Source organism: Meriones unguiculatus, chromosome X (genome assembly GCF_030254825.1).
Source record: "Meriones unguiculatus strain TT.TT164.6M chromosome X, Bangor_MerUng_6.1, whole genome shotgun sequence".
Lineage (NCBI taxonomy): Eukaryota > Metazoa > Chordata > Mammalia > Rodentia > Muridae > Meriones > Meriones unguiculatus.
The window spans coordinates 83,052,857-83,069,784 of record NC_083369.1 but is presented as its reverse complement, the minus strand read 5'-3'; the positions used below and the strand labels follow the sequence as shown (position 1 = coordinate 83,069,784).

Below are 16,928 nucleotides of genomic sequence, written 5' to 3'. Positions count from 1 at the left end.
AGCTTTCTCTCCTTTAACACTGCATAAAAGAACAACTCATAGCTTGCTTGGATCTTTCTGACTATGTGTTGTTGAATGATACATAAGTCTAACTGGCTTAATGGAATACTACTCAGCAATCAAAAAGGAGGAAATCATGAAATTTGCAGGCAAATGGTGGGATCTGGAAAAGATCATTCTGAGTGAAATATCCCAGAAGGAGAAAGACAAACATGGGATATACTCACTTATATAGACCTATAAGATATGATAAACATAATGAAATCTATACACCTAAAAAAGATAATCAATTGAGCGGACATGGGGTAAGATGATCAATCCTCATTTAGAAAGACAGATGGGATGTGCATTGAACGTATGACAGGAGTCTACTGAGCACATCTGAAAGACTCTAACTAGCAGTGTTTTCAAAGCAAAGACTCATGACCAAACCTTTGGCAGAGTACAGGGAATCATAAGAAAGAAGGGGAGTTAGTCTGATGGGGAAAGGATAGGAGCTCCACAAGGACCAAATATATCTGGGCACAGGGTCTTTTCTGAGACTGACATTCAACCAAGGACCATGTATGGATATAACCTAGAACCTCCACTCAGATGTAGCCTGTGGTAGCTCATTAACCAATTGGTTTCCCAAAGTGAGGGGAACAGGGACTATTTCTAACAGGAACTCAATGACTGGCTCTTTGGTCTCCCCACCCCCGAAGGGAGGAGCAGTCCTGTTAGGCCACAGAGAAGGGCTTTGCAGCCAGTCCTGAAGATACCTGATAAAACAGGATCAGATGAATGGGGAGGAGGTCCCCCCTATCAGTGGACTTGGAAAGGGGCACGGTGGAGATGAGGGAGGGAGGGAGGGACTGGGAGGGAATGAGGGATCGGGACACGGCTGGGATACAGAGTTAATAAAATGTAACTGATAAAATTAAAAAAAAAAGTCTAACTGGCTTAATTAGACTATTTATGATTTAGTCTTTGTTTTCAAAATGACGTATAATTCCAATTGAAAAGAAATTGTTTATATTGTGCAATATTTGGTATTAAATGACATTTACTTTGAAGGGAACAAATCAGTGCTCAAATTTCCTTTTGAGTTGGAAAAGAAATCTCTTTAACAATAATGGAGTCTGCCTTCATCTTTCAGTGCCTCTTCGAAAAAACCTTATCCCAGTGTTTCATTAATCTAAACTGGCAAATGGTCATTTGTTTATTTTTATTTGCTCATCCTTTTTCAATAAATGCCATGACTCAGATGCTTATATTAAAAATCTTTGCAAAATCACATCTCTTGTGCTATCACCTGAGTGCAACTAAAACTAAGCCAAAATTTTGGGAGGTAAGTTTACTAATTAGTTCCCTGCATCTATGAAAATATCAATGTAAGTACTTTTTAGTCATTCATAGTAAATGTTTTCTTTCTTGTCTCTAGCATTCAAGCAGGCATGTTGAAATCTGTGGTAATGCCATGTTTAAGGTTATAACTTCACTGCTCTCCTTTGCCTATTGAATTCAGAGATCTAGAGCAGAAGTTTTCAAATTACATCTCCTACCAAAACTATAGGCCTTACCTTAAAGTTCTTTTAAATACAAACTGTGTAGTCCAACAGCATAACAGTTGTATTAAACCAGAGAGTAGGTTGTATGTGAGGGTTAGATATAGCAACCTATGTTTTAACAGTACTTCCAAGTGATTTTTAGACAGATACTGTTAAGCACTAGTATTCCAGGGGAAGAAAAAGAGTTGTGTTTAAAGACTACTTAGCATTCTTTTCTTACAGATGTACGCTGATATGCTTATGAGCAAGTCATTGTAGCAATACCAACATTGTAGTATCCAATAAAGAATCATGGTGAAATTTGCAAAAATATTCCAAAGTTTCTAAGAGTTATATTAAGTACAATGGACTTTGTTTTTTTTTAACCTATCACAAAAAGCATGATTTAATAAGAGTTTGTTTTTCCTAAGTAAAATAATATCTATTGTTAAACTATCATTTCTGAGTGAGCTGTCCCAGAAGCAGAAAGACACACACAGTATATACTCACTCATATAGACATATAACATAAGATAAACCTACTAAAAACTGTACATCTAAAGAAACTAAGCAAGAGAGAGGACCCTAACTAAAATGTCCAATCCCCATCCTGAAAGGAAAAGAGGTTGGACATCAGAAGAAGAAGCAAACAGGAAACAACCTAGGAACCTGTCACAGAGGGCCTCTGAAAGCCTCTGCCCTTCAGACTATCAAAGCAGATGCTGAGCCTGATGGGCAACTGTTGGGCAGAGTGCATGGAATCTTATGTAAGAAGTGGGAAATAGTAGGAGCTGGAGAGGACTGGAACCACACAAGGAGAGCAACAGAACCAGAAATTTGAACACAGGGAACTTCCCAGAGACTCATACTCCAACCAAGGACTATTCATGGAGATAGCCTAGAACCCCTGCAGAGATGTAGCCCAGGGCAGTTCAGAGTCCAAGTGGGTTACATAGTAATGGGAAGAGGGACTGCCTCTGACATAATCTGATTGGCCTGTTCTTTGAACACCTCCCCCTGAGGGAGGAACAGCCTTACCAGGATTGATTTCCAAAGTAGTTGTACAAGTTTACATTCCCACCAGCAATGGAGGAGGGTTCCCCTTTCTTCACATCCTCTCCAGCAAGTGTTGTCACTTGAGATTTTTATCTTAGCCATTATGATAGGTTTAAAGTGAAATCTCAGGGTGGTTTTGATTTGTATTTCCCTGATGACAAAGGACATTGAGCTTTTCTTTAACTGTTTCTCTTCCATTCCATATTCCTCTATTGAGAATTCTGTTTAGATCTGTACCCAGGTTTTTAATTGGATTACTTGATGTGTTGCTTTTTAACTTCTTGAGTTCTTTTTTTTTCCTTTTTTAAATATTAATTACAGTTTATTTACTTTGTATTCTGAGCTGTAGTCTCCTCCCTCATTCCCTTGCAATCTCACCCTCCCTTCCTCATCTCCTCCCATGCCCCTCTCCAAGTCAACCTCCCCTTCCATCTGACCCTAGCTTATCAGGTCTCATCCTATCACTGGCTGCATTGTTGTCCTCCCCTCTCTTCATGGGGAGGTGGTAAAAAAGCCAGCCCTGAGTTCATGTCAGAGACAGACCCCGTTCCCCTTGCTATGGTAACCATTTGGAGACTGAGCTGCCATAGGCTACATCTGAGCAGGGGTTCTTTATACATTCTGGTTATTAGCCCTCTCTCTGATGTAGGGTTGATTCTTTCCCAGTCTGTAGGCTGTCGTTTTGTTCTGCAGACTGTTGTCCTTTGCTTTACAGAAGTTTTCCAGTTTCGTGAGGTCCCATTTATTTATTGTTGATCTTTAAGCCCGTACTGTCAATGGTCTGTTCAGGAAGTTGTCTTCTGTGCCAATGAGTTCAAGGCTCTTCCCCACTTTTTTTCTAACAGGTTTAGTCTGGTTTTATTTTGAGGTCTTTGATCCACTTAGACTTGTGCCGGGTGATAAGTATGGATCTATTTGTATTTTTCTACATGTAGGCATCCAGTTACACCAGCACCATTTGTTGAAGATGCTGTCTTTTATCCATTGTATAGTTTTGGCTTCTTTGTCAAAAATCAAGTATCTGTGGGTATGTGGATTTACTTCTGGGTCTTTGATTCCTTGGATCCATTATTCTGTTTCTATGCCAGTACCATCAACCTGAGTAAGGTATCCCAGAAACAGAAAGACACACATGGTATATACTCTCTTATAAGTGGATATTAGATATACAATATAGGATAAACATACTAAAATCTGTACACCTAAAGAAGCTCAGGAAGGAGGAAGGCTCTGGGTAAGATGATCAGTCCTCATTCAGAAAAGCAAACAGGAAAGACATTGGAAGAGAGAAAAAACAAGGAAAGGATAAGAATCAACACAAAGAGCCTCTGAAAGACTCTACCCAGCAGGGTATCGAAGCAGATCCTGAGACTCAGCCATACTTTGGGCAGAATGCAAGGAATCCTATGAAAGAAGGAGAGGGGAGGTAAGGGGAGAGGAGTTCCACAAAGAGAATAGCAGAACCAAGGAATCTGGGCCCAAGGGTCTTTTGTGACACTGGTACTCCAACCAAGACCCATGCATGGAGACAGTCCTGATGAGACCTGATGGCTAGGGTCAGCTGGAAGGGGAGAAGGACCTCCCCTCTGAGTAGACTAGGGGAGGGACAGAGGAGGAGAAGAGGGTTGGAGGGCAGGATTGTGAGGGGATAAGGGATGGTGCTACATCTGGGACACAAAGTGAATAAATTGTAGTAAAATCAATAAATCAATAAAATGCAAATAAAAAAATATAAAGTCCAATGTGTTTTATTATACCAGGAAATTGACAAACTTGCATGAGAATAAAGTGGGCTTCTAAAAAAAATTGAATTCATGTTTGAGTTTGGGTTGTATTGATTAGATTCAGTCATTTAAGCCTTTTCCGGGCTAATTGACATACCCTATCTCTTATGTCAGTCTGAGAAAATCCTATATGATGTTCTACAATCCAGGATTACCTTATCTAAGTATTACATGGACAGTTCAAATGTTATGTCTTAGCATGTGGTCATTTTTCATTAACTCACTAGACATTGTTAAAGCATGTTTCCCCCTATTTGGTACTTTGCCATAATTGAATATAAATTGACTTTAAGAGAAAATGTCAGATATTCATGCAATAGATTGCTGGAGCTTCACTGGCATCTAGAAGAAATGATGTTAACTTAGGGTATTATAGCAAAAATAAACAAACAGAGAAGTATTCGCTCTTTAATGTAGACTAATGGAAAATGCCATCATCATCATGGATTTTATTTTGTAAACTATTAAATGACACAGTTACTAAGCTTTTAACTGTTTAAATTTTGGTGAAAAAAGGGGGGGGGGATCGAATCCATGAAGTACTGTCATGGTGCAAGACTTATGTTGCAAGTTTTATTGTTGTTGTTTCCTTGTTCAGTTAAAGAACAAATAATCATCCCTTCACTAAGATATATGCTTCCTCCTCACACCCAACCCCAGAATCTTGTCCAAAACTTCAGCCATCCAGCTTCCTAAGTCTGTTCTCCTCTCAGAATTATCCAAAAGGCTTAACTCTTTTCTTTCTTTCCATCTCTGTTCTGCTTACCCTAACACTATGGGTTTCTCTTCTGTTTTTCTAAACTCCCTTCCCTGCTTTTATAGCTATCCTTGCAAGCTTAACTCAAAGTGCATGGCTTTTTCTCCCTTCTCCAGGCAACTCTCCTCCTCCAGGCAACTGTTCGGTGTTGTAGCTTGCCCACTCTGGAATTTATCTTTTAAGCTCTAATACAACCATCTTCCAGCATTAAAACAAAATAAAACAATTGGCCAAAAGTATGCCTTAATCTCATTTGAGGACAGTGAAAAATAATATTAGTTACTCATAATTTTAGAGTTGAACATATTTGAATAATTATTGGAATGTAATTATTTTTTCAGTTTTCACATTTTTATTAGATTATTTTTAATATACATGACATACTAGAAAAATAATTTTGCTATTTTAAGTGAAGGTGTGCTGTGCAGATCACATGTATTCGTTTTAGAAAAGAAATTGCTTTAGAGGACATCTTGCTATACTTCATACTTATTATATTCAATTATTTCATTATATTTTGTGCAACCAAAAAAATTGTAGCTATAAGCTATTTTGAGAATGCTTTTTCCCCCTGAACTTTATAAGAATCAACAGGAGCATAATTTTAAATAACAGAAGTACAAAATAAGCACAGAATCCTAGCTACCATAAAGAAAAGGCTAGAATTCTAACTTTGCAAAAACTCCTAATTACTAGCAATGTGGAAAGGAAACCATGAGGACAGAAAAGTGAAAGATTTTTTTCATACTTATATACATTTTATTTTTTCATATTTACATAATCTCTACTTTTTTTTGTCTGAATGTTATTTCTTTTCAGAGATAGAATTCTGTGAAATCCCTCCTACCATGTGCTCTGGCTACCAGACAGGCATGCATAGTGTTTCTCAGCATGGCTACCAGCTGGAGATGGGTTCCGACGTGGACACAGAAACTGAAGGTGCTGCCTCACCTGACCATGCTCTCAGAATGTGGATAAGAGGCATGAAGTCAGAGCATAGTTCCTGTCTGTCCAGCAGGGCCAACTCTGCATTGTCCTTGACTGATACTGACCATGAAAGGAAGTCTGATGGGGAAAATGGTAAGAAAACTATATCCTCAGTTTAGATGAAACTCAGAGAGAATAGCATTCCTCCTTTGCTTTGTTATCACTTTCTATGTTGGCCAGTATTTTATTTTGCATGCAGAAAACAAATACACTACAGCATGTTCCCAGGAACAAGGAGTATACTGGCAAATAGGCACATTTATTTATAATGACACAAAATAGTCTTCATTTCTGGGGAACCCCCAAGGGAAATTATATCATATAGTCAGCAATATTCTGAATGTCTTATTCATTACTCAACTTTTCTTTTCATTTTTATTTTCCAGTGCTACCCCAGTGGGATTTATTATAGGAAGTACTCATTTCATGTGTTTTGGCTTTATATCAGTGTATGAACAAGGAGATGAACAATTATATAGCATGCATACTCTCTGTGGGGACTCTCTACTTTGATCCAAATTGACTTGCTGAGTGTATAAACAGATTCACATTAACCACATTAGAATGAAATTATTTCACAAACAATTATTTTAAAGATACCAGTCATTTGCCAGACAATAAGTACTAAGAGCAATATCATTATGTTGTAATTATATATTATTTCCTTATACCTTTTAGAAAATTAAATGTTTTCTCTTTTTGAGTTTTAAGGAAGGGGTTAGCTTATTTTATTTATGCTCTTCCTCTAATCAAAAAATAATTTCATAATAGGCACATTAAATTATTATTAATCAAATTAATTTAGTCTATCCATTATTTTCTTTGTCAAAATTTTATGAGTTCCCTTTCATTCACATTCATACTTGAATAATACATGAATTGAACCCATTTCAAAATGAAAAAATACTGTATGTTTTCTCACATTTGAAGTTCCTAGATTTTTATGCAATCACATAAAATTATGTATGTATATAATAAATGAAAACAGAAGTAAATTTTTTCTAGAGGAACAAAGGGACAGGGAGAGCTGAGCTGAGAAAAGGCAATAGTAGAAAATATCCTCAATTTTCAATATATACCTGTAATAACATAATTGAATGTAAAACATTACCTTCTATATTTCAGTCCAAACCTCAGAACTGTTTCAAATCTCTGGAAAACACATTCTTCCTCTAGCTTGTGCCCTTTTCTTCCTCCAGCATCATATTCCATTGTTTCAGTAGTTGACAGATTAAATGACACATTGTCTCTTTACAATATCTTCCTCTAAGCCAGGCTGGTTGAAATACCTAACATACCCATCAGTAGTGATGCACACCTTTAATCCCAGCACTTGGGAGGCATAGGCAGGTGAATCTCTGGCTTCAAGGCCAGCCTGTTCTACATAGTGAGTTCCAGAATGGCCAGGGCTACACAGAGAAACCCTGTCTCAAAAAACAAAAACAAAACCAAAAAATTTATAATACCTCACATAAACAATTGTAGTAACTGCAATCAGTTGAAGCATACATTGATAAAGAAACCCCTGCACATACGTAGCAGATGAACAGCTTCGTTTTCATATGGGTCCCCCTCTCTGACTATGATGCCTCACTTTGGATTCTGTTCTCCTAACTGGGCTGCCTTGTCTGGTCTCAGTGTGAGAGAACGTGCCTAGTTCTGCAGTGACTTAACGTGCCAGGGTGGATTGGAACCATGAAGGACGTCTATCTTCTCTGAGGAGGAGAGGAAATAATGGAAGAGGGATATAATAGGGGAGGATGGGAGGACAAAAAAAGGGGTCTGCAATCAGGATGTAACGTTAATAAATAAATAAATTTTTAAAAAGAAGTTTCTCCACTAGAATTTATCATTATTCTGTATCTATAAGATCCTCAATAGGCGGTTTCTTTTATGAGTAATGAAAATTGTAGAATTAAGTAGCATTTATGATCCTATGACTCAAAAATATTGAATCCTATGCTTTAATGGAGAAATATTATAGGACATAGATTTTACATTAATGCTGTCATAATTTTTTAGAAACTATTTGTGAAATGCTCCTGTTGAAATTAAAATGTTTAATATTTCAGGTTTTAAATTCTCTCCTGTTTGCTGTGACATGGAGGCTCGAGCTGCTTCTACGCAAGGCAAGTGTTTCCAAATATTTGACTGCAAATTACATTTACCTCAACCAATCATGAAACCTACCTATTCCACCAAATGAACCCTGACCAACGAAATAGCCAGATATTAGTCCAGTGACCATATACTGGCTTGCTTTCCTCATTTAATTGTGTGTATTTCACTTATGAAGAGAAGTTGAAAGGGCAGGTAGGGATAAGGGCAAGAGATACTTTCATGATAAACACTCATTTGTCTTGGAGTTCTGCACTAAACAGAATAGTTGTCTTCTTCTTGTTGTTACTATTTTGTTGTTATTTCGTTTTGGATTTAGGATGGCTTTAACTTTAACATGGTATAAATGTGATGCTGTCATAACTTTCCCTTGCTGTCCAGCAGATAGCCTTGGTCTTTTTCTCCAGATGCTCTGATCTTGGCCTTACAATCATATTTTATACATGCCATCAATTACAAATCATTCAAAGAAAAAAAAAGAAAGAAAAGCAAAAGGCAGTTTATCATTTTGTGAAGATTTTTATTTTTGCCATTTTCCAGGAAAGAGGGCATTCATGATTTTTTTTAATTTTTCCTTATACTCATTGAATTTTTTTCCTTTGCAGAATGATATGAAAAATAAATTTATAAATATTTGCATGAATTAGTTTACACCTGTGTGCATTGAATCACATCTATTTGAATTATGAGATATTTGGAATATAAAGACTTAAAATAGTAATTATAACATAAACAATATTACTAATTAGTTTTGTTAGTGTATCAACATTTCTAAATACCCCAAAATATCATCATATGCTTATCTCATTTCATTCTCAGATTTATTACACTTATCTTTATTATTTTTGTGATTATAATGTAATTAAATCATTTCCCTCCTTTCCTCCCACCAGAACCTTTTTTGCAATATCAAGTGTTAAAGGACATCCCATAAACCCTTTACAATAGAATATACTCTAGATCTTTCTCTCTTAATTATGTTTTCATTTGATGTGAAACTGAACAGCTTTACTTAACTTAGATTTCGGTATGTCCTAGCTTTAACTCCTACTGTTTCCAACAAGGTGTATATAACTTAAAGTCTCATTTATAACACTGAGTAATATTTCACTAGCATAGAGTCTGCAAGTTTTCACATGATAATAAACAGGACTGGCTGTATTTAATTTTTCTGTAAAAACTTGAGAATGTAAATGTTTTTGCAAATGCATATTAATTTAAAGAAAAAATAATTTTCAACTCATTTAACTATGTGTTTGCATGCAAATGAGCTCCTTATTTCCCACTGACATAATCCATTCATGAAAGCATGCCTAGCAGGGTATCTGTGTCATTAACTCATTAACTTGAATTTATAATTCTATATTTGAAATATTAAAATGTTTAAAATATTTTTTTATTTATACGTTTCAGTAGCGTAGACTCCATGACATCCTATCCCTATGGCTCAATTAATGTCATTGATATTTTATTTTGTTTCTGCTTTCCTATGCTTTCTGCTTTTTCATTTATTGATGACACTAGATACAATATTCTGAAAAACTTTAAATGAGATAAGCCTCACTGCTGTGAATGAGACAAACAAGCTTAAATAAGAGAAATTGTTAATTTGGATGAGTTATTCAACCACAAAAGAGTTAAAAAGTGATATCAATGATGCTTCCAATTCTGTCCATCCCACAAGTAAACAGTATGACTTAGTGGTACTTAGTTGTCCTACTTGCATTTCTAGATGTTTGCCTAAGCAGATTGATTTCCTTCATTTCACCAACAGATCAAGACTTAAAAATGTTCCATCTCCAAGTGGATTCCCTAGTAATGTGAACAGGGACTATCTCTGACATGAACTCAGGGGTTAGTTCTTTGATCACCTCCTCCTGAAGGCAGAGCAGCCTTACCAGGCCACAGAGGAAGAAAATACAGCCAGTTCTCATGAGACGTGATAGTCTAGGGTCAGAAGGAAGTGGAGGAGGACCTCCCCTATCAGTGGACTAGGGGAGAGGCATGGGAGGAGATGAGGGAGGGAGTGTGGGATTGGGAGGAGACAAGGGAGGAGGCTACAACAGGGATACAAAAGGAATAAACCTTATTTAATAAAAATATAAATAAATTAAAAAATATTCCAGCATTGTTTTAACCTTGTTTTGTTGTTCTAAATTCAATTTAAATTTGTAAGATATTATAACCCTTGTTGAGTCTATAGTAAAACTCAACTTCACTACTGGTAGATTAGAACCAGGAAATGAAACTAACAGGTAACAAAACAGCTATGTTTTTTTAAATTTTCACAGAAGTACAATAATATTATTCTTGAGTCATTCCCACTTATCCTAAGACATCTATCAATTTCCTATCAATAAAAAATGCAGATTCACTAGTTAGCATAATCCTGGGGACTGAGTAACAGTTTGATAGCATACTTCTTTCATTATACATTTCTCACACTCCCATTTTAATTATTTGGTATAGACTAAGGCCAGAGTCCTATATTTTCATACCTTACTAAAGGTGTTAATAAACACTAGGCTAGCTAGAAATGTGACCTGCTTTAGTCACTGTTATAGCTTCAGGAACTAGAACATAATTGCAGAATATAGAAATGATAATCATCTCATGTTCTGAATGGGCAGATTGAAATAAGAGTTATTTTTTTTCATAAATTATCTATGATCTTGTGCATTTCTTTGAAGAATAAAAATGTCATGTTGAGTCAGGTCCATGGTTGTCTAACATGCAGCTTTACCTCTGACAAACTATCCCCTGATCTTTTCTTATAAATACATGACAATAATATTTTGTGTTAGTAAAAAATCTCTAAAGGAACTGAAGTTATATAATGAAGTCCATATATTAAATAGAGGATTTAGAACTGTGTGTAAGCTGGTATTTAGCTACATGTTCACATCAGGACTGGCTGCTATGTCCTCCTCTGTATCCTGGCTAGGCTGTTCCTCCCATGGAGGGTGGGGAAGTTAAAGAGCTATCCACTGAGTTCATGTCAGAGACAGTTCTTGTTCCCCTTACTAGGGAACCAACTTGGACACTGAGCTGCCATGGGCTACTTTCAAGCAGAGTTCTAGGTTACATCCATGCATGGTCTTTGGTTGGAGAATCAGTCTCAGTAAAGATCCCTGTGCCCAGATAATTTGGTCCTTGTGGAGTGCCTGTCTTCTCCAGGTCTTACTAACTCCCCCTTCTGTCATACGATTCCCTGCACTCTGCCCAAAGTTTGGTTGAGTCTCAGTATCTGCTTTGATATACTGCTATGGAGAGTCTTAGGGTCAGATGGAAGGGGAAGAGGACCTCCCCTATCAGTGGACATAGAGAGGGGAAGGGAGGAAACGAGAGAGGGAGGGTGGTATTCAGAGGGAATGAGGGAGGGGTCTACAGCTGGGATACAAAGTAAATAAACTGTAATTATTGTAAAAAATAAAAATTAAAAAAATAACATATTTACATCCTTTGCCCATTTGAAAAGACTTATTCAAATACTTTGTCCTTAAATTTTTCTCACCAATTTTCCAATCATGTTCTTTCTAAATCCCTGACCATCCAACCAATCCATTGACCAAATCTCATAAATAAAACAAATAGACATATTTCTTCATCCAAGAAAAATGCACAACCTCGTGTACTGTCCAGAGTTCTACCCACCATGAAGATTTCCCTTCACTGGTGTCTTTCAGGATTGTGTTATAATGGTGCAGCTATCCATTTCTCAGCAGTGCTTGCAGAGCATGCAGAAACAGAATCATCAGTTTAAAAGGCCAAAATTGGAAAGAGATGGCTCAGTGTACAAGCACTGGCTGATCTTCCAGAGGACCCAGGTTCAATTCCCAGCCCCCTCATGGCAGCCCACAAAACTCTGTAATTCCAAGTCCAGGGAATTTGACACCTTCACACGGACATACAAGTATCCAAAACACCAATGCCCATAAAATAAAAATATTTATTTAAAAAAGGCCGTAAGTCTTCATCAGTCAACTGTTAATAAGGACTACTTTATGAGGGTGTGGATGCATAGATAAGAAGCAGAAGGGGTTTTAATGTGAGTAGAAACCATAAACATTTCAGCAACTTATTTGGGCAACTTGCTTGTGCCCTCAGGTCCTACTCTGGCCATATCACATATATACCAATTCCATTTAATAATATATTGCTGCTGTGTAAGTTCTAGTTTATGATTCAGGAGGGTTTCAAACAATATCTAGATTATTATAGGCAGCCCCATTCTCTTGAACTTGGTGGTCTATTGTCAATTATTTATTTTACACTAAGGCAAAATACCAGCCCAAGAGAGGTCTTTTAAAAGGAGAATAGTTGTCTGAAGATGATGCAAAATTTCTAGGGTTTCTCTTGTGATCCACTTATATAAGGTCACCAATAGATCCAGGATACATTCCTATTTCCCAATGATACCTCAAGTACTATAAGGTTTGCTGGATCATATTGCCCAAGTAGTAGATCATCACAGACAGCAGTTTGAGCCTGTTGAAGACTCTTTGCTATTCCAGGCCTCATTCAAAGCCAGCCTCTTTACATGTCACTTGATATATGAGAGGGAACAACACACCCTATTAAGGAATGTGCTGCATCCATAATCCAAATAAGTCTTCTTCCTGGTGGTGGGAAAGATCAGGTACAATAATTTATACTTTAGTTAGTTTAGAAGGAATATTTATACCCCATACCAGTGGAATCCTAGAAATTTTACTGAGTCAGAAGGCCATTGAATTTATTTTTCATCTTCAGAATTTCATATATGTTGCCAACAATTACAAAGTGGTTTTTACATGTTGTTCATTTGGTCTAGTTTGCCTAATGTTATCAGTATAATGGAACAAGTTATGACACAGAGCTGGAGACTTAATATTACATAGAAAGTATATTTGTTGGCCTTGCCAGCTGAAAGCAAATTGCTTCTTGTGGTCCTTATGGACAGGTATCAAGAAAAAGGCATTTGCTACAGTAATAGCTGTATCCCATACACCAGGAGATGTGTTAATATGCTCAAGTAAGAATGCCACATCTGGTACATCAGCTGCAATTGATGTCAGTACATGATTAATTTAGCAATAGTCAGCTGCCGTTGTCCATGATCCATCTGTGCCATCCAAATAGTGTTAAAGAGAGATATGGTGCAAACCACCACCTCTGTATCTTTTAATTCCTTGATGGTAGCAATACTTTCTGCAATTCCTCGTGGATATGATATTGTCTTTGGTTCACTACTTTCTCTAGTAGAGGCAACTCCAATTACTTTGATTGGCTTTTACAACCATAATAGTTCTCACAAAACCAATAGGGGAATTCTGCCAATTTCTAAGTACTTATGCCTAATTATAAATTCTGGAAGTACAGAAATAAACACAGGCGGCATTTGAGGACTCACTGGGCTGACTGAGTAAAACTTCAGCCAAAACACCATTAGTCATCTGACCTCCATACATCACTGCTTTAACTGAATGGTCACATTTGCTTTTGGAGATCTCTCATAATCAGTACCAATTCTTCTCCTAGAATCAGTATCCCATAGACCCTGGAAAGTCTGATTATTGCCCTTTCCCCGGTGTACAGTTGTCTTTTTATAGGGCATGGGTCCCTCTGAAGAACGATTGAAGTAAGATAACTAAAATTCTTAGGTATTTTATCAAGGTCCTTCCTCAGAGGACCCTTGAAATCTCTCCCTTCAAAGGTTCCAAGGTTTGCAAATAAATTCAAGTCTACAAATTGTTTCAGGAGCCAAGATTTCCCATTGCCACTATCACATATTTCTTGGATTTGTTCAATAATTTTATCTGCTTATACAGATCAAACAAATGTCTATAAATACAACCATTTAGTCAGTGCAAATTTCCATAGGATACTTGCCATCATAAAAATATCTTTGTGTATGTTGCCCATTATAGACCAGGTCATTACTGACGTTGTTTCACCTATGAATCCCATTGCCATAAGGATGCTTATCATTGTCTTTAGTGATTCAGTGTTGTCACCTGGCCCCTTATATTCCAGGACCGAATTATAAGCATTTAATTCATGCAAGTAAGCTGTGGTATCAAAAATCCTAAGATCAAGTACAGCAAAGTTATAACCATAGAGTCCTTCAAGTGTGCTAATGTTCCTTTCACCATTTTGTATGTTATAATATTAGTGACGGTCACATCTTCTGGGTCTTTCCACTGTGGAGGATCAGGTTTTGCACAGTGTGTCCACAGTAACATTGCAGTTTCTCTGAACCTTAAAATCCTTTTGTCAACACTAAGCCAATAGATATCAAACATATTCATCTTTTTTTCAATAGGCTATCTTATGAAAAATTTTAGTTGTTCAAACTTCTCTACTAACCCTAGAATCTTCACTCAGTAGCCACATATCAGAAAACTAAGTCTGATCCACTTTGATGTTCTGTACGCCATTATTACACATTTTTTATTTATTTGATTTTTATTTTTTTCTATTAATTACAGTTTATTTTATCCCAGCTGTAGCCCACACATGTCTGTCCCCAGTTACGGGATCCTTAACAATCTGTGCACTTACTTAACCACTTTCCCCTCTGAGGCTTGGATTTAATTTTTCATTATAATGTAAAACTAAGTTTGATTTTTCCATAACTTAAAATATATGGATGCTGGGGAGAAAATTCTCTTCCAGGGCACACTTATAAACTGTTTGACTTTTTATATACTTCTGAAGTCAATCAATTACTTGTGTCACTAAGTTCATTCTTTTCTATTGTCACTGTATCCTGAGATGTTAGAAGTTGGTTAATTTTATCAAGGAGTTCATTCTTATCCTTTGCCAAATTATCCAGAGATGTTAGAAACAACTGAGCAGCATCATTATTTTTTCACAAATTGTCAAACTTTGTGTATAGAGTCACTAAATTTGCCGTTTCTTATGATAGATGAATCAGGATAATCAAATGAATCTATCCTGATAAGTATAATTCCATGAATATTTAATATTCTCCATGCTGAGAGGACCCTTCAGTAGCTATAGGTAACAGCAGATTAGAAAGTCAGTTCCAGATATTTAAAACAAAGCAGCAGGTGGGTCTATATAAGTTCAAGACCACTCTCTTTGACTGGGTGAGTTCCAAGCAAGCCAAGACTACATAGTAAGACCCTGTCTCAAAAACTAACAAACAAAAAGTATTAAGCTGTGGGCTGGCTTTCCCCAGGGTCAGAAGATTGTTCAACGTTCCTGAATAAACTGCATTGAGAAAAAAAAAAAGTATTAAACCAAAGCAAAATGTTTTACAATTTTGTTTCTCTAGAATGCATCCTGGTATCATAATCTGTGTTAGTCAGGGTTCTATAAAGGTTCAGACCTGATAGAGTGAATATCTTTATATTACAAGGGGACTTATTAGAGTGGCTGTGGTCTGTCTAGTCCAACAGTTGCTGTCTTCCAACTGAAAAACGAGGAATCTGGTAGTTGTTTGCTCCATGAGGCTAACTGTCACAGCACTCCCAATCTGGTAGCAGAATCCCAGATAATTCCTAGGAGCTGATGGTCTTCATTTTACATTGGAATCCCAAAGAAATAGGTTCGAACATCAGTGGAACAATACCTTAGAAACAGGAGAGATGAACTTGCTAGTGACAGTGATGGCAAACAGGCTTTCTTTATATTGGCCATTAGTAGAACTGTTGGTATATAGATGCCTACTTGATATTGACTGTTTTGAAGTTGAAGGGCTGCTTTAAACACCAAGTGGATGGGCTCCCCAAAAACAACATTTGTATTACTGATCTTATCCTCTGAGTGTAGCTGATGAGACCTTGGTAGATATCTGGATTATGTGGAGAAAATGATTCTAACTCCATCGAATGTAGCAATGACACTAAAGCTGTTTTTCTGGACAAAAGTGAGGATCTAGGTGTGTACAGGGTTTTATTCATTTCTTTTGGATAGGTATTTGGAGACTAGTCAACCTGCACAAACATGGCAAAATAAAGTGGATCCATATACTAAAGGAAAGGTCTTAATAATTATTTTTATGTGGCTGCTTCTTGTGGTCTAGCCTTTCTGTTGCTCTGAATCCCATAAAAAATTCTTTTGACCATTAGCATATTTACATTATTTTTTAATTTTATTTTGTATTATTAGTTAGAGTTTATTAACTTTGTATCCGAGCTGTAGCCCTCTCCCTCATTCCCTCCCAACCCCACCAACCATCTTTCATCTCCTCCCTGCCCCTTTTCAAGTCCACAGATATATAGCTCAAATTCTTTTGTCATTTATAATAAATCCTCTTAATTAATTGGTCATTATTAGTTCTCACCAGTCTAGATATGCCTTGAGATTGGGGAGTATACATAATATTTATTTTTCAAGCATCTCTAGTATTTAATGCAAAGCTTGACAACAAGTAATTGTTCAATAAACGGTCTTTGAATAGAAGTATCATTATCATCAAACCTATTATTTCTTTGTAATTTATACTTTACATTAAAATTAACAAATACCCTTCCTTACTTTTCCTATTTGGCTTTTTAACAAGCAGTTTTACTTTCACTTCTTATAGCCCATGTTTTTTAGAACTTGCTTCCTCAACTTCCTGACTACTGGAAATTGGATGAATAATTCAAACTTCCCAAAACTCAGTTTCTTGTTCTATGAAATGGAAAAATGATTTATTTCAAAATTTTTGTCTAAAGTATGTAAGAAAAATATATGTAGCACTTT

General features: G+C 36.5%; 1 protein-coding gene across 1 annotated transcript in view; it reads left to right on the top strand.

Annotated features, from left to right (window-relative positions):
* Tenm1 (teneurin transmembrane protein 1) overlaps positions 1–16,928 on the top strand; it is a 1,125,448-nt gene that overhangs the window by 430,790 nt on the left and 677,730 nt on the right. Inside the window, exons 3-4 of the mRNA XM_060375702.1 lie at positions 5,946–6,206; positions 8,186–8,242. Of these exons, the coding sequence (XP_060231685.1) occupies positions 5,946–6,206; positions 8,186–8,242 (318 nt within the window). The remainder of the gene's footprint in view (positions 1–5,945; positions 6,207–8,185; positions 8,243–16,928) is intronic.